The sequence below is a fragment of the Alosa alosa genome, chromosome 3, assembly GCF_017589495.1.
Source record: "Alosa alosa isolate M-15738 ecotype Scorff River chromosome 3, AALO_Geno_1.1, whole genome shotgun sequence".
Lineage (NCBI taxonomy): Eukaryota > Metazoa > Chordata > Actinopteri > Clupeiformes > Clupeidae > Alosa > Alosa alosa.
The window spans coordinates 12,014,671-12,035,192 of record NC_063191.1 but is presented as its reverse complement, the minus strand read 5'-3'; the positions used below and the strand labels follow the sequence as shown (position 1 = coordinate 12,035,192).

At 42.6% G+C, this 20,522-nt stretch overlaps 2 protein-coding genes across 4 annotated transcripts; both read right to left on the bottom strand.

The window, feature by feature from the left end:
- Positions 1-691: 691 nt before the first annotated feature.
- efhc2 (EF-hand domain (C-terminal) containing 2) lies at positions 692-15,422 on the bottom strand. Of its 3 annotated transcripts, none has more exons than XM_048239450.1 (15): positions 15,288-15,418; positions 14,864-15,052; positions 14,603-14,753; positions 14,234-14,457; positions 13,837-14,088; positions 12,942-13,049; positions 12,484-12,622; positions 10,908-11,073; positions 9,983-10,125; positions 9,670-9,866; positions 9,039-9,163; positions 6,922-7,116; positions 5,680-5,772; positions 5,181-5,283; positions 692-978 (listed from the first exon to the last, which is right to left on the bottom strand). In XM_048239450.1, exons 1-15 carry the CDS (start codon positions 15,327-15,329, stop codon positions 865-867), a joined length of 2,241 nt encoding a protein of 746 aa, XP_048095407.1. In that variant the 5' UTR covers positions 15,330-15,418; the 3' UTR covers positions 692-864. The 3 variants fall into 3 exon arrangements, with proteins under 3 accessions (XP_048095407.1, XP_048095409.1, XP_048095408.1); XM_048239452.1 differs by lacking the exon at positions 692-978 and adding an exon at positions 1,011-1,238 and having other exon boundaries at positions 15,288-15,419; XM_048239451.1 differs by lacking the exon at positions 692-978 and adding an exon at positions 1,293-1,548 and having other exon boundaries at positions 15,288-15,422.
- Positions 15,423-15,773: 351 nt separating this feature from the next.
- fundc1 (FUN14 domain containing 1) lies at positions 15,774-20,343 on the bottom strand. Its single transcript, XM_048239453.1, has 5 exons — positions 19,745-20,343; positions 18,109-18,271; positions 17,788-17,860; positions 16,977-17,105; positions 15,774-16,448 (listed from the first exon to the last, which is right to left on the bottom strand). Exons 1-5 carry the CDS (start codon positions 19,761-19,763, stop codon positions 16,371-16,373), a joined length of 462 nt encoding a protein of 153 aa, XP_048095410.1. The 5' UTR covers positions 19,764-20,343; the 3' UTR covers positions 15,774-16,370.
- Positions 20,344-20,522: the final 179 nt, after the last annotated feature.

Below are 20,522 nucleotides of genomic sequence, written 5' to 3'. Positions count from 1 at the left end.
GTGCCTTGATTGCTCCAGATCTGATTACAAGCACCCTCAACCTGCAGGTCGTGTGTGTGTGTGTGTGCATACTGTATGTCTCTGTCTTTGATAGTGTATCTATCTCTGTCTATGTTTGTATGTGTGTGTGTGTGTGTTTTGAAGTGAGGTCCCTCTGCTTTGCCTTGTGTGCTATCCACCACCAGTAATTGAATGACAGTGGATTAAGCCCTGAAACAGGTCCCTATCATGCCTCATTGATAGCCTGCGGTGCTCAAATCTGTGCCCCCAATAGACGGCCACTGTCCGGCGGTGGCTGGGGTCGGACTTTTTGGCCACGGAAGCCGGGCGTCTGCGGTGAGCGTGGTTGCCGGCTGCCTGTCTGGTAACAGGCTTATCGGTGGGGTGGTCGGGCTATTCAGAGACAACTTCCTCCTGTCTGTCTCTTGCCGACGTGTGGTGTGCACGTTGTTGCTACATTATACAAGCATTCTTTCCGTAATCATTGCGAAAAAATGCGCGAGGCATGTTGTCCGCCCAGCCCTGCATACAAAATGTGTTTTGTACTGCTTGTATCCTTTACAGCTTCTGCCCTGAGGGTGAATAATGTGAGATGCATCCAGTGGCGCTTTGGTGCGAGTGTGTTTTTGATTTACTGTGAATTGAAACCTACCCTTAACAGCATACTTTAGCACAAACACAAACACACAAGTGGGATTTTGAGGCTTGTATTTTTGTTTCACTACAGCAGGAAAAATAAACAGTGTCAGATGTTTCTTTGCGGTCCGGCAGTTGGTACAGGTGAGATCTGAGATTCCGACCACTCTCTCTCTCTCTTTCTCTCCATCTCTCTCTCTCTCTCTCTCTCTCTCTCCGCACTGCCGCTCAGTTCTCTGTGGCCGTAGTCCCTCTGGGGCCAAAGACATCCTCCAGCAGGAGAGCGTAGTGGACGCTCCTCACCGCCAGGCCCTGTGGAGTTCCGTTCCAGTTCACATCAAACTGGAAAAACAAAACCGAGATGAGGGGCTTTATAAAAGCAGAGAGAGAGAAAGAGAGAGAGAGAGACCGCTGAACAGTGCAAATCCACATCATCAATCAACATGCAACTTTTTCTTTTTTGTTTGATTTTATTTTTGTTGTTATTGTTGTTTTGCTGGCCACAGAGGAAGTGCATAATCTCATAGAGTCGTGAATCATCAGGAATACTTTTGGCAGAGGGGGATTTGTTGGAGAGCGACTAGGCCTCCAGGGCATCATGGTTGAAAGTAATGAGAGATGGACAGAGATGACCAGAGGAAGAGGGCTGGGACTGGACAACAAGGAGGGATGGAAGGAATGCAACGACAGAGAAAGAGAGAGAGAGAATAGAACTATCATCAAGAGAAGACAGGGATGTAAAGAGAAAAGGGGACTGGGGAGTCACGAGGGGCACATTGAAAGTCATACACCATGACGGCAGTGTTTTCACTCCTCTTCTTCTTACTGTCCAGTGAGTCTTTGGACAAAGGCTGCGTAATCCACCATAGGCTGGCCCGTTAGTTTGGCCTTGGGCTGGGTCACAGAAAAAGGCTGCAAACCGGCAACAGAGGCCATCAGACAGATCAACACAGAGAACAACACTGAGATAAAAAAAAAACGAGCAATGAACCCATCAATGAACAACACACCAAAGGCTGGCCACAGGGAGACACACAAACATGCAGCAACCACACAAACATGCAGCAAAACATACACACACACACACACACACACACACACACACACACACACACACACACACACTCGCCGGCTCCCTCTGCTGGCCGGGAAGCAGCGGTGCGTTGCGGGGGCCCGGTCTCTGTGCTCTGGTGTCGGCTGGCCCCTGTGGTTCGGGCGCAGATGGTTCTGCTTAGGCGTCGGCGCTGTGGCACGGCACGCTAAATTGCGGCGCCGTAATAAAGGAGGTGGTGCGGAGCGGAGCCTTGAGTGGATTTTCTCAGGGCTGATTTGGGGGAAGTGAGGCGAGGCGCTGAGGAGGAGGAGCGTCCACACACACACACATACACACACACACACACCACACACACACACACACACACACACACACACACACACACAGAGCAGGCCCCTTGCTCGCTCGCTCTCATGCCCCGGGGACATGGCCATAGGCCTGGAGCTGGGCCACCTGGGCGTTCTCTCTCCTTCTCTTTCTTTCTTTCTTTCTGACTCTCAATCTATTTTCTCTTCCTCCCTTTACTGCTCTCTCTTTCTTCCTTTCCTTCTCTCTCGTATTGACTCTTGACCTCTGTTCTCTTCCTTCCTCTCTCTTTCTCTCCTGCTGTTTCTGGCACACCGCTCTCTCTTTCTGGATATCCCTCTCTCCCTCTTTCTGGATATCCCTCCCTCCCTCTTTCTGGATATCCCTCTCTCCCTCTTTCTGGATATCCCTCTCTCTCTTTCTCTCCCTCCCCTTGTTTTGCTCTTCCTCTCTCTTGTCTCTCTATATCTCCGTCTGTCCCTCCTGCTGTCTCTCTTTCTTTCTCATCCTCTGTCTCTTTTCTCTCCTCATTCTCTTCCTCTCATCCCTGTCTTTCTCATTTTGTGTCTCACACCTCAAGTAACGGCCACGTCCAACATAATTGAACATGATGTCCAGTCAAACTCTAAAGCCAGAGGCAGCCACACTCCATCCTTCTGCTCAACTTAACCTCCTGCACTAGTCCAGCAGAGCACAGCATCATGTCATCTGTCACTCACAAAGACTTGGGCCACATCTGCACAAAACCAACGGCTGTATTTTTTCATACCACTTACACACCTTTAACGATAGCGGTAAAGAAAAAAACTTGTGCACGCACACGCGGAGGTGAAAGCGGCTAAAAGTGCTGTAGTGCATATGCCAGACCAGTGGATGGCGCACACACGGAGGTGAAAGCGGCTAAAAGTGCTGTAGTGCATATGCCAGACCAGTGGATGGCGCACACACGGAGGTGAAAGCGGCTAAAAGTGCTGTAGTGCATATGCCAGACCAGTGGATGGCACCGTGGCAGCCGTGCAGTGGCTTCACATTTAATTCGCGCAGTCGAAACAGTTTGTTAAATCAGTCGCATGAAATAAGGAGACCACAGAAAATTCGGTTTTCAATTCAACTGTTAAACTAGTAAAGTTAATTTTCAAGGTATGAAATGCTTTTACGTTTTGCATTAGGTCTGGTATTAACGTTTTTCATGTGACGTATTCTAGGTTCTATAGCTTTGTTTACATCCAGCTGGTAGGCAAGGGACAAGTTGAACCCATTGAACATCGTTGTCTGCAGCTGCCTCTCAGTAGGCTACATCTCTGTATTTCAGCAATGTCAACATTTCAGGCATCAATAAAGGTGATGATGAAACGTTATCCCATTGTTCAATATTTGATAGCCTGTCACAGGAACGTTGTTTCGCTAAAATCGCCCTGATTTGGTGCATTGATCTGTATCGGAGAACCTGCATGTAGCCTAATGGTAGCCTAACTTTTTTTCCTCTCTGTTCAAAAAATCTCGGTTTACACGAAGACGATAGCCTTTCTTAGAAGCTGTGAAATTTGACCAGAAAGGAACATGTCTTCCTTCTGAAAGCTGACACAAAATCAAACAATATTTGATCATTTAACTTCAACTGAACAGCGACAGGTTTTGGTAGGCAGTAGACTCAGCAGACTTTAAAACGGTAGCCTAGAAGCTACTGTTATAGCCAGCGTCAGTCAGCATCATAACATTAATGGCGTTAGTCATGAATCCTGTAACATATTATATCATATAACAGCGATGGCTTATTCCAAGACGATCTGCATGGATATATAACCACCCAGAAAAACTCAGAATGTGAGTGATAAAGTTCATTAATTGTGTGAAACTTTTTATTAGTTATCCATTGCAGCATCGCCTATATTAGGCTGTTATGCTGGCTCAGCCTTTAAATATGTTGTTATTTTGGTCATGTGGACTTGATTAAACGGGTAAAGATAATTCATAAACTGCTTATTTCTTACATGACTGAAGCAGTAGCCTAGGTTCAACAGTGGTGTTTGAGGTTGCTGTGTTAAGTTGTTGTGTGTGATCGCTAAACTATTAGGATCAAATCAGTTTATTTTGACATAATGGGAGTTAGCCTAAGTGACCTGTAAAGTTAACCTATAGCACAAAAGCCTATTCTGTTTTCATTTATTAGCATTTGTTGTGATTATATAATCAAATGACACACATGATAACTTGAAATAGAAGGACAGAAGATAGGTGATTGATGTCCACAAGCACGAATTTCACGAGACAAATTAGAACAAACTGTTCCGGTAAAAATAATCTTGCCATGTTTAAAATGCTGCACTTTTTTCCCTTCATAGCCTGTCTGGCAATTCATTTTGGATGACTGTAGATAGATAGTTGTTTTTTAGCCTACGTCTTCGTAGACAGTAGGCTACACCATTAGGCTATCTTGAGAATAAAAGACTTCACAGCTGCTAACGATCATCCTCCACAACCACGAGGATAGGTAGGCTAAACGGTCGTTCGTCGCCTTTTTGCTTCTTATTGTAAAACCAACTGTTAGGGCCTACACAAGTGGTCGCATCCCGGTCAATATTTGATATTAAAATTTCAATTTTGAAGCTATTTGTAACTATGTGTAGCCTATGCAACCCGACTGTTGTAGGCTTGCCTACCACTCTCTGCAGTGCCTTGCCTACCATTCTTGCATAGACTGTAAAAAATATGGACAAAGCGTCTTGCCTACCACTCTAGTTGTAAACAAACGGTCACATGACATTATGACGTAGGTGCAAAACCTTAATAGAGCACGTTACACTGGAGAAAACATTAACATCCGTTAGTCATAGGTTGTAGTAAGCTAATGATTAAAGTTAAGCTAACTGTGTGCTTCTAACTTAACCACAAAAGGCTGATACCTTGTTCACATAAATCATGACAGGGGTAGACGGCCCCTTAAACACATCAGAACAGACATTCTTATTTCAAAAAATGCCATGATTCAGGGGGTCAATGATTCAGTCAGTGACATGTTTTACAACATACAACATGTTTTTTTCTGTCATAAAACAATCCAGTCATTTAAATGATGGACATATGGTACACTACTGTGCTTACAAGGACTCATATTGCGGAGGCAAGACCATGGAGGAAGGTCACTTTTGTCCATTCCGTGTTGTGTAGTTCTGTGTTGTCTCACCTTGAGCATGTCCTCAGGGAGGACTGGTGGTGTGGGGTTCTCCCTCCAGTTGATGCCAGACAGGAAGGCGTGGTAGTCAATCTCCCCCGACTCCCTCTCATACCTGAGGAGAACGCACAGAAGAAAGGGACGGTTCACAGGGGATTACGAGAAAAGAGAGAGAGAGACAGAGACAGAGAGAAAGAGAGAGAAAGCCTCCGTGTGTGATTTGTGAGATGTGACAAGTGTTCTTCAGACTGCTGGGACTTTTTTTGGGGGGGGGTCTTCCCTCCAAACCACAGCCTGCAATTAGATGCAACTATCCCACATGATCCCCGCCACAGCAAATTAATACTGATTACACTGCATTTTTTCAATACTGTTTGCCTGACATTTGTAGCGAGAGGATAAGAGAATATTGAGCATTGGAAGACCAGGTGAAGTATATACTGTATGTGCTGTATGAAATGGGCCCTGGGAGAGAAGAGAGTGAGATATGGCAGCTCTCTCCGGGTCTTACGCTTTGAGGAGAGCCCTTAGGAGGTCATCAGTCAGGGGCAGCTGGAAGGCCTTGCAGATGGTGCGAGCCTCCTTGCTGGACAGGAGGCCGGTCCTTCAGAAGGAAGAAGGTGAGAAAAACAACACACGCTTCAATGGCAGAACTTCAATGTTTCTCAACTAATTTCACCCCCCACATCAATGATGCTGTCTGAGAGAAAAAGGATCACAATAACAATAGGTTCTGTGAGCATGAACTCATCATGAGTAAGAATCCAAAGTTTTTTTTCTTGCACAGGTACCAGTGTTTGAAGAAGCATTTGGTTTCCAAATACTTTCAGCAACCCTCGCTTTGGGAGTCAATTTTCTGAGGATTTTTATTTATTAATTTATTTTCACTTTTTTGTGTGTGTGTGTGTGTGAGGCTCTTGTCTGGAGGCGGGGCGAGGCGACTAGTTGTTCTTTGGCCCAAGACGATTGCAGACATACTAACTTCATTATCCGCCACGGACGACATTTTCGGAAAAAATCTGAAAATAAGCAACCGTTCCACGCGGGCCGCATAAACAGGACATGCACGTTGACCCCTTAGCGCTTGCTGCCATCCATTTCTCTCCCCCCTGGCCTGCGACATGCCTCCGCCTCCCACTGTGGGGATCATCTGGTTCCAATGCTCCACTTGAACCGCTGGAACTAATCGGAGCGCCTCAATCTGGGGCGAACCGAACTGCAGATTGATGGTTTTTCGCTTATTTTTACCTTTGTGAGGAGTCTGAGTGTATGTGTGTGTGTGTGTGTGTGTGTGTGTGTGTGTGTGTGTGTGTGTGTGTGAGAGAGAGAGACAGCGTATGTGTCCGTGTGGAGGGTAAGGGATCTCTTTTGTGTGTGTGTGTGTGTGTGTGTGTGTGTGTGTGTGTGTAAGAGAATTGTCAAAATGAGTTGACGGGTGAACCACATGAGAGCTGAGAAATCTATGAATACTTGGCATACAAATTGAAATGTCAGTGAACGACGAGTGTGTTTGTGTTTGTGTTTGTGTTTGTGTGTGTGTGTGTGTGTGTGTGTGTGTGTGTGTGTGTGTATGAAATAGTAGTATGACCCAAGTGAAAGATTTTTGGAGGGAAGAAAACCACCAAAGCACCTGACTTGACTCATCCTGACACTCTTGTGGTATACCAACGAGCCAACGACGTAGCCCAAAACACCCAAAACTCTCACCACATGACAAAGCTCAGGGGAAGAAGGCCGCGTGTATTCGCAGTACCTGTTCCGGTCCTCGTGGGTGAAGACCCTGACCATGTCGGCGAAGGCCTCAAAGTGTTTCTTCCTCAGGTGGTCCTGCGCCACGGCCAGCATCATGGCCACGTCGGCCTCGGCCTCCTGCCGCTCCGAGTAGCTGCGTCCCAGCATCATGATCTCGTGCTCCGACAGACCGCAGTCGGTGGCCGCCAGCAAGGACCTGAGGGGAAACACCACGCATAGCACGGCACGCTTTTTATTAGCCTCTGTGGTGGCCAAAGGCTTTTATTTAGTGAGCTTACGAATGGAATTGGAATGGAATGGAAGTGTGGATGTGCAAGTATAAGATAACTTCACTTGATGTCACAATTAAATGAAGCCATTGTACTGTACACTGGGCATTATCATGAGCTAGCTATACAGCTATATATATATATATATATATATACTGTAGCTATACTCATTAACATCTGTCTGTCCATACAATTCAATACAGCCTTATTTATTCCACAGGAGTATTCCACATGGCTGCTCATAATGGGATTTAGAAGTAGTGTTAATTTAACAGACGAGACAAGAGGAAATATGTTCGTCAACAACCTTTTTTTCATGACTAAGACGAGGCGATGGCGAGATGGCAGTAATGTCCTGAAACACTGACTAAGACTATCTTAAGATGCATTATTGTTGACGAAAAAAAGACGAGACTAAAATGTTTTGCATGAAATAAAAACTAAGATAAAATCTCTCTTCATTTTTTAGTCTACAAAATGAGAAGACAGAATATCTAGCTGTTACGTTTTCAAAATATTCGAATGAGTTCATACGCAACAGCTTTCCTGTAGGCTAGTCTACGTGCTGTTGCTGCAACCCTGTGGCTGCAACCGCGAAAACTACATGGAACAAGAACACTGGAGATTTCTGCTAGAGTTAGCAAGATAACTACCTAAGCTTTATGCCACAATGCTACATACCCAGAAGTTGAAGCTCTCATACAAATTAACATCCCCCAGAATGTCCATACGAAAATGTTCATCATGTAATGTCAACTATTTAACTAGTTAGACTGATGATGCAAAGTTTGCTAGCAAGTAAGCTAATATGGAAAGTTCGCTAGCTATATAAGTTAGCTATGGCTAAGATGGAGAGTCTGTTTGGGGAATGTGTTGTGTTTACGCATATCGCCATCTAGCTTAGGGGAGTAAAACATTAATACTTTGGTCTCACGACAGTGTTTCTCAAACTTTTTTCAGTTTCAGGACCACTTAACTAACCCTAGCTAAAAAAAAAAAAGATTATACCTACTTCAACAGTAGCCTATAATTAGTCTACACTATAGGCCTACTCACTGAACCACCTTGCTTATTGTCTTTGCACTTTGCTTATTGTGTGTGGATTCATACTGTATGATTTAAACTGGCATATCTTACATAGACAGTGTTGTAGAACTGTTTTTACATACAAGTTGGTTCAATATTGCAAGCAACTCATCTATATTATATTTTGCCACGTCATAGCTTATGGACCACCAGTGATTCCCGGACCACACTTTGAGAAACACTGGTCTACGAATATGACAGTGGTCCAGTCAAATCTTTTACTGTCTATGGTCAAATCCCAGCCGAGCTATAACTGAAGCTCGACTTACCTGTGCATGTAAACATACTGACTGACAAAAAATCAGAATGAGTAATTATAACAGACGAGTAGCCCTGTGGACACACAATATTGTTGGAAAATTAAGATGTGTGAAACACTATTTGACTCAAATGGTAATCAGAAATAATTTGTTATAAAAAAAGACTAAAATGTGTTGACTAAAACTGACTAAGACTAAGATACCTTTAGTTTTCTTTTGACTAAAACTAGACTAAAATGACGAGACTTTTAGTCGACTAAAACTTGACTAACAAAAATGATATTTGAATGACTAAGTATGACAAAGACTAAAAAGGAGATTTCGTCACAAGATTAAGACTAGGACTAAATTAAAAATAGGTGACAAAATTAACACTATTTAGAAGTGGACTCTCACTAGCCCACCCAGACAGAAAAAAGAGCCACTAAATCACGGTGGGGAGTTGTGGCCGATTATATTAGCTTATCCGTCATTCTCAACGCAGGGTAGGGAGAGATAAATACCTGAAATGCTCGTATAGGATGAAACCGTTGCCTCCAGAGTCAGCCATGGCCAGAAGCTGGTTCTGCTTCTCCTTGCTGATGGATTTAATCTTGCTCAGGATGGTGGCAATGTTGGCCCTTGGGAACTAATTATAGGTACGGCGTGAACATGAGCGTCAACATGGTCCCTGTTAAGTACATGTAACTTGTGAAACTGAAGCCCACTTTGTCGCACATGTCACTGGCAATGGCCAAGGTCACTGAGCTCCTGTGCCAAGCGAATGTAAACACTCATGTACGGGCGCCTCTATACCGCGATGCCCACACAGTTCTGTACAGCTCGCTGCACAAGGGTGTTTGTTTAATGAATGCAAATCTCGAGTTATTACATCAAGCCAAGAATCAATTTATAAATAACATGTGAATTGTGAAAATATCAAGGCATCACTATAAACCCCTTATGACCTTAACAGCTATTATCCCTTAAGCAAATTTCCATCATGTATTTTCAAAACATCCAAGCAGCAGTACTGTATACTGTAAAATATATATATGAATAACAAGTGTTCATACGTAATAACATACATAATATGTAATATATGGTAAATGAGTGCTCTATGGAACATTAGACACATTTGAACAGGAACCTGACCTCTTCTGCGTGCTGCTCCATGTAGTTGAAGGCGTACTCATCGGCATCCACCAACTGGAAGGGCTGGTTGTTGAGCACGAGTCGCGCTCCCACATAGAGGTCCTGTGCGGTGAAGTATTCGGACATCTCACTCTTAAACAGAGCCTGGCCTGGCTTCTTTACCCGGCCTCTCTCCAGGAACTTACCACCGATCACTCCTGTGAGACACACAGACACACACACACACACACCGGTAGTTGAATTTGACAATCAAAACTCTCAGTATTGGCAGACAACAGAACGCACTGAAGCATATCAAAATGAATCTGCTCACCTGTGTTCCTTTGAGTGGGCTCAAACACAGCAATGGTGTCATCACTCAGGTAGAAGGAGATGATGAACACTCGCTCCTTGTCAATGGGATTGTCGGTGTCCATCTTGCCGACAAATCGCAGCACGTTACTTTCAAGACCTTGCCTTGACACAGAAAACAATTACGCATCAAGCTAGAGTGACTGACAGGAGCAGTGAAGAATTGCTAACTAATTCAGCTTGGCAACTCTTATCAAAAAGCTCAGTACAAATAACACATGGCAAAGATAGACTGAAGTCCCTTACACTCCTCATCATGTCCGTGGAATGTACTCTGTTTTAAATTAACAGGAGTTCATTCATTATCTTGGTAAATAGATGAGTATCCATGTTAGCATAATAAATGTGTCATGACAGCAGGTAGATTAAAGGCTTGGAAAAGATGGAGAGGACGCAGAGTTAAATCAAGTTGATTGCACAATGAATCAAGTCCAGGACAACGGTTAAAAAAATCCCTCAAAAATGACCACCGCACGAAAACAACGACAAAATGGTACATTCCTTGGCCCTAGTTTCATCAAGTACGGTTTAAAGCAGTGACTGCTTAATTTCACCACTGAGATATTGGTTTTGGAAGTCCTTTGTGTGGCTCACAACCCAAAAACAAAACCTCCTCCAATAACCGGCGTACTGGCCAAATTCATTCCCGACACGAATTCGGAAGTATCTAATGAGCGAGTTTGAATGTCTGATTATTCACTGAGCAGAAGAGACATTAGCGTATTTTATCTTTAGCATCAAAAGTGCTATAAAAGTTACAAATAAAGTTCTGAATGTCATTACAGACTGAGCTGTACTCACTTTTGCCATTTTTACACTGGGTGACTTCTTATGGCTGGACTATATATTAAGTGTTATCCCCAGATGGGATCTTCCCGTCCGGTTACCTGTCCTTCTCCATAAGCTTCTTGAAGTCCTTGTGCGGGGGCTTGGGCAGCAGGCTCTGGCAGGAACACAGGGAGTCTTCCTCCGATCCAAAGCCATTATACGGGGGCACCTGTCTGGCTGGCTTGGGGGGTGGGGGAGCTTTGTACTGCACAGGGGTGAAGTCCTCTTCAAACCCACACAGGAAGAGAGGACAGGGAAAGAGAGACAGAGTGAGAGAGAAAAAAGGGAGACAGTGAGAGTAGGAAAGTGAGACAAATGGAGAAAGACAGAGACATAGACATTAGGAAATGCACAAGGATATATCCGTGAGTCTCTGTGTTATCCATCTCCATAAGTGCCTTACCATCATAAGCGTGACCCCATTCACCCCGACTAAAGCACGCACAGGCTCTCCTTCAGGGCGGGCCTGTCACCCCGGCTCCCTAACATTCATTACAACCGTCCGTAACTAACGCAACAAGCCCCTTCAATCAGAATGACAAAGTGAAGGGCACTGAGAGTGGTGGAGTCCACACACACACACACACACACACACACACACACACACACACGCACACACATACACACACATATAGTGTTACATCCGGTAAAAACGGAGGTGCTGGAGACCCTTGTGTGTGACCGTGTGTGTGCGTTTGAAGATGAAGAGAGGCCTGGGAGGCCATCCCGTTAATGTGTGGTGGCTTTAGAGAGACGAGGATGATCTAGAGTCGCTCGTCCGTCATGCTCCCTTTCACAGCCCACTTTTGCTCTCCAAAGGGCCTTACACACACACACACACACACACACACACACACACACACACACACACACACACACACACATACCCTTTTAACCCTTATGTGGTGGGTCTGCTGCCCTGAAATTCCACTAAGGTTCTACTTGTTCTACGGAGGTTCTATCCTGAGGGAAAAGAAGGGGAATTTCTTTTCCATAGCCTTCCTTGTATTGAGAGAAATTGTTTGCTGTAGATGAGCATTTCTTTGTGAAAAACTCACACGCCCGCAAATATGTTAGGGAAATTTGGGAGGTCATGAATTGTGCTTCCAAAAATATGTCTGCAAAGATGTGTCTGCAGAACCATGAGAATGATGCAGTTCATTTCACAAAACCATCCTAGATACGATCAGAGCAACCCTATGGTTTTGTTCACATGAAGCCTCAGCCATTATTTAAATCAAATGTGCTTTAAAGTTCAGTCAGAGTCTATGCAGCGCTTCAGTTGGGACTTCCATTTGACAGGATAAGGTGATTGATCCCAAAGCCTTACTGACATCAAGTGGCAGTTCACGAGTAATGCAAGCTTTGCCTTAGCTTAGCCTGGGCATCGCAGGAGAAAAAGCCTGCTCTGATATGCCCTCCTGTGCCATGGCCGAACGTGGACACATTTTAGAAGAGATCTCTTTGCATGAGAGATGGAGAGCTCTTAATCTTGGGCATTAAAAGGGAAAAAAACTAGCAGGATATAAAGGTCCTCTAGTAACGTGTGGCGTAGATGGCACGTGTCCTTAGTTCCTCGCTAGTTCCAGCCAAAGAAATGCAAGATTCAGTCTCCATCCTAACGCCATAACTCACCTATGCCATACTTGGTGCGGTAAAACTCTTTGGTGAAGTTGTCACAGTCGCAAATGATCACCCGTCTGCCCCAAACATTGACGACGCTGCCAATAGTCAAGTCACAGTCCTTGTAGAAGTTCTCTTGGACAGCACCAGTCTGTTGAGAGAGTGGGGAATTACAAGCTGGAAAAAAAAACTGAACTCTCACTGTCTGAACTAACATTGACCCTTCCATGCAGTGGTGTATGAAATGAGGTTTCCACTACAGCAAGACAAAAAAGACACAATAAAAAAACCAAAACAAAAAAACAAAACTAAACAAAGACACCACAAAACTGTGGTTGTCAGTCCACTCCTTAAACTCTATGGTCTTCTACTTTGTGTTTTAAGGGAAAGCAACCAAACAGAATTACAGCAACTGTTGACAGATTTTTCATGGGAATTTCTTTTATTTCAATAAAAACATGTTCACCTACTTTCAGGCTATCCAAAATATAGCGTCCCCCATGTCCCATTGGTCCGAACACATTGAGGACAGTGCGATCTGTTTTCTTCCCTGGTTGGCTTACGGGAATAGGAGCGTGCTGTTCAATATAAAACAGAGAGAAAATAATTACGTTCTGTCTTGAAGGACAAGCTTAAATGAGACCATAATTGCAATATATCTTGAAGGACAAGACTAATTTGTATCAGGGGACATAATTATTTTCCCACCAGGGGATTCTCGCCAAACCTTTTGGATGACATTTTCTGAAAGGCAACAGAACTTTAGGCGCATAGCGCATAATAAATGAGAGACAAAACAAAACAAAAAACCAAAGAAAAAAAAAAAGAGAGAGAGAGAGAAACAAGACTGAGCTTTAGCATTCCTTCATTATAAATTAGGTCTGAGGAGGCAACTGGGGAGAATGGAAAAGTGCTTTAGGGGAGGCTAGACGTTACTTCAGTCCTGTCAGCCCAGATAAAAGCTTCATGCTAGAGATGGGAATGCTCACTGAGGCAGAGGAGGCCTCTGCTTGCTGGTACAGTCTCCTGAGTTCACAGTTGCACACTGCACCTGGCTGTGGTTGAGCCCATTTCATGGTGCTTATGCAGGGTCAACTGACAAAGCATGGTGGCAACAACACCAAGGTCATGGACTAGACACCCTGGATTGCACATGGACTGTTGTGATGTATGATAGAATGTTTACACTTCATAATACAATAGTTATGTAGTCATCTTCACAAGGCTGTGAAATATTTAAGTGCCTGCTAAATGAACGATTGACTTTTGACCATGGGTTCAGATCGCTGTAGGGAACAGTTTTCACAGCAGGGGAAGTTCTGGACAGCTATCAATCACATTCAAGCACCCCCCTGATGGTCTAACCTTGGGTAGCCTACTCCTGTGAAGAAATTTAGGGGTGGCGTCACGGCCCGAATTCGGGTAGATGACCTCCCGGATCTCAATGGTGTCGTCGGCCAGGAAGTAATGCATTATGAGTTCTCGGGGATCGCCGAACATGCTGTACGAGTCATCCCAGTAGCAGTAAAAGCACAGGACATTGCGGTCGTGGTCAAGGAACTGCTTCAAAGTGTCCTGTCTCTCATAAGGACGCAAAGGCTTCATGCTCTCCTCCATCTGCCCACAAACAGCAAAGAAAAATTAAAAACAGCATACAGTATTCAGTGCATAGTGCTGCAATGTCATACAGTGTCTATTGAGCGAGAGATATTCCCCTAAGAGCTTCCCCCTCGAATATCCCTTGTATATTCTTTATCTTCACCTGCTGACGAACTTTACTATAAGGATCCTCAGGAATGTTGGAAGTGGGGTTGATACGCACTCCCAATTTTCTCAGGAAATTTCTTGTGAAAAGGTCACAGTCCATGATCTTAAAGGTCCTGGCGTACAGCACCATCTCCTGGTTGATGTTGAAATGGTGCACGTTGTAGAATTGGTCATCATTTGGAGGTGGGAGCGGAATCCTGTGGCGTCGGATCAGGGTTCCTGTCATGGAAAAAAAAAAAGAGTTCAAATTCCATATTTGTATTCTCTAAAGAGAGGAACAAGAGTTATTCTCATTAACTCTGCTTCTTTTCAAAAGGCCAGGGTTTCTGACTAGTGTGGCAGGTTTCTTCACGGAGTGGCCTACCCTGAGGGATCCCGCTGTTCTTGAATTCTGGCTCCACCACTTGAATGGTGTCATCCTCCAGATAAAAGTAGATTTTGCACTTCCTAACTCTGTATTTTTCTTCCTTGCTCTGAGGCACAACCTCTTGGAAAAATGCATCAAAACACAGCACCTGCAGCAAGGAATTGCAGATAATGAAATGGGGAAAAGAACAGGCATATTTATTTTGTAGGCTACCAGTGAATAGAAATAATGTTGAAAAGTTTTGAGGATGCTTATAACCTGTTTGTCAAAGGCTACCCATGAGGGTGCATGACTATTTTCTCCCTTGGGAAACACTGAGTATTTTGGCTTTTGTTTCTGGCCTAGGAGCAATTCCCCTCCAATGCCCGGCTTCTCAGATCCAACCAACATTGGGACTCCATTCGAATAGTCAAAATGCTGTGACTTATGAAATTTGTCCTTGCCCAACTAGAAAAAAAAAGAAATTACATTAACTCATCGCAACTTTCAAACAGTAAAATCCTGCAAAATATTGTTCTTTATAAACTAAGCTGTTAGGCATAGTTCGGTACGAGTCCCGTGCGGACTAAGATATTTACCGCATTGCAATATGGCGGTGCTATTCAAGTTGACTAATCCAAACACCTAAGCTTTCTTGATTAATCCATTGAAAAATGAATAATGTAGCGTAATAAATACTTACGTTTTTGTTAAATGAATATCCTGGCAGCAAAGGCAGCGCCATTTTGGCCGTAAGCTAGGCTACTTTTTGGGTTCTTCTATCGGACCTTCACCACTGCAATAACAAGTTGCTATGGCAAATGCGTTGTTTGATCCTGTTGCATGGCAACGCAGGAACCTTGAATGTGAATATTCTAGAGTGCCATTCTTTAGTAAACACTGGTTACAATGTAATTTACTATTAGACAACAGGAACATTTGGGCTATTCCAACTCAGCATTGAGCATGTAATCTAAAATATTACTGCCCCATTTCTCCATGCCTTCAAGTCTTAAATTGACATTGAAATAATGCTGTTGATTGCTCAGTGTAGAATAGGCCGATTAACATGTTTCAGACATTATTACATAAGACATACCACACAAATATATTACCCACCCACAATTACACAGATCCTTTCAATCAGTTATGTGTAGTGCAGTCATTGAGAATAAACCATAGAAAACAATTTGTTTCAGAGTTGTATTACAGATATATGCACAGAGTAACAGAGCAACAGAAAATTAGTAAACAATAAAGGTTATTTTGGTATTTGTGCACAGCAGATAAGAATAGGCTTTATTAGATTTGACTTCAAATATTGCACTGTCCAAAAGGCAAGTCACATACTGTAAAAACCAAGATATGATTCTGTTTATGGTCAAATACAGTACATGACATGAGGAAATTTCTAGTTTTCCTACTAAACTGGAAGCACAACCAACGCTGAGGATGATACTTCCATGAGATTCTTAAGCCGACAACACTACAAATCAACCAAAACAGATGGACCAAAATATACAGGACACCTACATCTTAATGGCGTTTGGCTTGTGTGGTGTTGTGTTGTGCAGCTTGTAGTGCGCACCCAGTCAACTCTACTGACTGTAGAGACGCAGTAGTATGAGAGGGGTTTTGTAACTGAGCATGCCGCACAGACAACGACGACGTGGAGTACCGAGGGCCCCACACTGCATACTGCGGTATGAGACCGTGTTTCACAGTAATGAAAGGGAACGCATTTCTTGATCGAGATGACTGACAGCAGACTCCGCTCCTGTAATGCTTAAGATGCCAGACCCAGCAGGAAGCCTCCAACGAATCCGCTCGACATGACAATGTTCCTTTTTACAAATTCTGTGGACTGAAGCAAAAATTATGTTATTGTTATGGTACTCAGATGTCAATAATAATACCTACTAATAATACCTTAGACAGCTAATTTAGAATGATTGGCAGGTCTGATCAGTCCGGAATCATAGCCAAAATCCTATCTTTAACAAACTAATGGGATTATAAAAACTTTGTCTAAACATTCCTTAACATCAGGGAAGAACTGTGGCTTATACATTACAAGTGAACAAATGTTAATTTAATACATTTTATATTCAGCCTTATATGTGTTCAAGAGATCAAGATGTAAAACACAGAAATCTTTAAAATGTTTTTGCAGTGATCCACACTGCAAAGCGATCCTACATTCATCATATTTGCCTCTCATTTCAAGCCAGGAAGGATTATTTCACATTAATCTGTCAGGAATCAACTGGATTTGCTTTTAAACCCTGTCTCTGAACAGGGCCATACATTTACAAGGCAATATAATGCTTGGTGGCTGCACATTTCCTAGAATGCACATTTCCATTCTTAGACGGTGTCAAGATATGCCTACCTCTTCTATGAATGAGTTCAGCTCAGGAGCAGCTTTGTTAGCTCTCTTTTTTAGATGTTTCTTGGCTTTGTTGACATCCTTCTCAACTTTCTTCCAGTCGACCTGTACATATCCACTGTGATTGGCAATCTAAACATGCGCCAGAAGGGGGCATTAAATCATGTATCTGTAGATATTCAAAAGGTATTATTTCATGCAGATTTGTAAATCATGTATCTGTAAATATTCAAAAGGTATTATTTCATACAGATTTGTATAACTGATCCATCACAAGACAAGCAACCATTCCACTGAGAAATCAACAATTCTAGTTAAGTTTCAATATCATGTTCACTACAAATAGAGTAATTTGTTCATCATCCCCTTAATAGTAAAAATGATCCGTCATGGAGCAATGTTAAAATTGGAAATGGCCAAGGTAAATTAAGTGCACTCAAGTCTTGGGCAATGCAATGGAAAAATCATAGCCAAAGCGTTTTCTAACACATAACATGTTGTAACATTCAGCCCACTGGTCTGTATAAAAATAAAAATAAAATAAAAAAAATAACAGGTCTTCTTACACAGCCCTGGCTGTGTGTACTGAACCAAACAACCCTCCTGTGTTACCTGTCTGGTATATTTAGTCCAAATATAATGTAAGTTGCTAACCAAAGTGGGCCATGCGGCTTTTTGATCCCCTCAGAATTAGTGAAACACAAAGTCACAGAGTGCCCCTGCTACAGAGTGCCCCACACTGAGCTCGATAACCCTGTCAAGTCTCTCCAGTGGGCGATTTGCCCCACAGAGTCCCACAGGCGGCAATACCTGCAAAAAGTAGAAATCCGCCACCAACAGCAGTGGCAGCAATCTTCCCCACTCTTTGAAAGAGATACCCTGCACACCTTTAGGCAAAAGAAAAATCTATACTTAGAATTCACATAGAAAATATGATATGTTTAAGCAGACCGAAACCCACTGATGTACAAACACCCATGGCTATTTTGTCTGGAACACAAATGATGGAAGACTCTACTAATTGTTGTTTGTTTGCCGTTTGTTGTTTAAGAGACAAGGCATGTGAGATATCATATGATGTAATGAAGCCTGAGGTTATAGTCTCTTTGCTCTGCATAACCCTGGCACAACGCACCAACCAGTGACTCCTCCCATCATGATTTGGGTGGCCACTGAGTACTTCTCAGCTATCGGGCCAGAATTGTTCCCAAAGACGCGGCTCCACCACTGATGGCGTCTGGCATAATCTGTGATGTCCACAACTTCATACAACTCATCATCAACTTCAGCATCTTGTTCTGAAAATAAACAAATGTTATAGCTTGTTGGAATAAAAAGCTAAATACATATGACTGAAAATTATTATTATCACAAATGTGGTTCCATGTTGGTGGAATGAACTGCCCAGTGCTCTCCGTTCCTGTGGTAGTTTTGGGTCGTTTAAGAGGGGTCTAAAGACATTCCTATTCAACATATACTTAGTTGTTTAAAGCTTATGTGTTATGGTTTATATAATGTTGTTTTATTTTAATTGGGCTGTTAATTAATTTGACATTATTGTTTATTATTGATATTCTCCTTAATGTAGTCTTAGCATGTCATTGTTTTTATATTACTGATTGAATTGACATTATTGTTTTATTATTGCCTTTCCCCTTTTTTACATTGCTTTTTATTAGGCTATTGCTTGAATTGATATTATTGTGTACTACAACTATTCTCCTTACTATATTTGACCTACATTTTAATCTGTTCCCTGTTCAATTTTAAATATTATTATGTTGTTTTGTATTTATGTGTCGCTTTGGACAAAGGCGTCTGCTAAATCCATAACCATAACAAATTATTATAAAAGAGATATTTTATGTCATTAGGATTTGGAGCATGAAGCAGCTACTGTGTTAGCACAGTTGCCAGATATGTTGATTCAAGGTAACATACAGTAGCACAGGTAAAGTGGGCAGTTAAGAAACAGGCTGTTCTCCATGGAAATCTAACCCATAACAGAACCCACTACTTGCAGATTAAAGTACTATTCTGCAAATTAGTTGACCTAATGTACAGCAACTACACTCTGGACCCCTAAAATCCTTTAACTGTGAATGGTTACAGCATAGGTATCATATAACATAAGTTTCTATATGGGTTAAAGTATTATACTCTATATGGTAGATATCCATTACCCAACCCGATGTCAAAACGTTCACTTTTTCCCAAAACAGAGGCTAACCTAAAATACATATTTTCGGTTTGCATGTGTATTAGGTAAATTGAGCGTAATTAATAACATTAACCCCAGGTGAAAATGACTGATCAACTTGCTACTTTGCTAAGTAACGTTAACAATAACTAGCCAACCTTGTTTCAAAAAACTAACATGCACTGATGACATATGCCATTTGTCCTACACTAGGCTGCATCCTCAAGGTGTCATACTTTTTGATTACGTGGCTGGTTAGGGAATTTAGTCTTTAGGTAGCCATCTTTACTTAATCTGTGATTACATCTGCTAATGTTAGCTAACTAGCTGGGTCAGTGTACAACAGTACACTGAAAAAAGCCTGTCGTTTGTATAGGCTAATTTAGCTGGTGTGCTAGCCAGGACATAATGATTAGAGTAGCGAGTCAAAACAATATTTATATTTGAAACAGCAATCATGACATATTACAAGGGTTAAAACACTGACATTTACACAGAATAATAGAAAATAATTTAAACATCAACAGTAGACTCCAAAACATTTTGTGGTTTGCTAGCATTCATCACTTACCCTCGCCGTGGTCCGCCATTTTGAAACGCAGAGACTAACGTTAACAATGTTGACAACAGTATCACGCACATGAACGCTTCATTTTAAACGTGCCCTCCGACAATATCTGAATGCAACTAGACAATTTCGTTATAAAATTGTCGTATTTGTACGCATAAAACATGCATTTAGTTTCATGAACGTGTTAATCGATCTTTTTTGGGGTTTTTTTTACAGCAGGCAGTGCAAATAAGCTATGCAATATATGGGTTTGGATTTTGACGAATGATCAGGTCTCTCTTCCCTCCTGTTAATCTATCTGGATCGGATAGCCGTCTGACAGGCTACGATTCTGGACACATCTACAAAATGTCACATTAAGCGATATGCAATCGTGGATTCACAACTATGCCCATTAAAAGACGTGTTATGAAAAAAGCACAGTATGGCTGGTGGTAGGCTATTTCCTTTGGTAAGAAGCGATATGTTGACTTAAAATTCCATCTGTCCACCCCATGCCACATCATTTCTGGCGGCACAGTCTTCACTTTACGGCTCTGGACGTAGTTGACAGGTTTACTGTTCATCCAGTCTTTTGCCACACAGAGCGGTCCGCTCGTCCAACAGGACAGCGCAGTCATTCTAGGCCAATGCAGGCTCTTTAGGAAACGTATTTTATACTACATGGTAGCCTGCATCAATGGAGTTATTTCATGATGTTGGTAGTCAGTTTTGTACAAATACCAGCATGTAATGTAGTTTGTGAAGGGAAGACAATTCATCAGCTGACCCAACCTCA

Coding starts and splice junctions, on each gene's coding strand:
- efhc2 (XM_048239450.1), bottom strand. CDS start 15,329: ATGGCGCTGCCTTTGCTGCCAGGATATTCATTTAACAAAAAC. Junction 9,867..9,982: donor GCCCACTCAAAGGAACACAG/GTGAGCAGATTC, acceptor TGTGTCTCACAG/GAGTGATCGGTGGTAAGTTC. Junction 979..5,180: donor TCCCTGAGGACATGCTCAAG/GTGAGACAACAC, acceptor TTGTTTTTCCAG/TTTGATGTGAACTGGAACGG.
- fundc1 (XM_048239453.1), bottom strand. Junction 17,861..18,108: donor ATGGGAGGAGTCACTGGTTG/GTGCGTTGTGCC, acceptor TTTTGCCTAAAG/GTGTGCAGGGTATCTCTTTC. Junction 16,449..16,976: donor TGAACTCATTCATAGAAGAG/GTAGGCATATCT, acceptor TTTTTGCTTCAG/TCCACAGAATTTGTAAAAAG.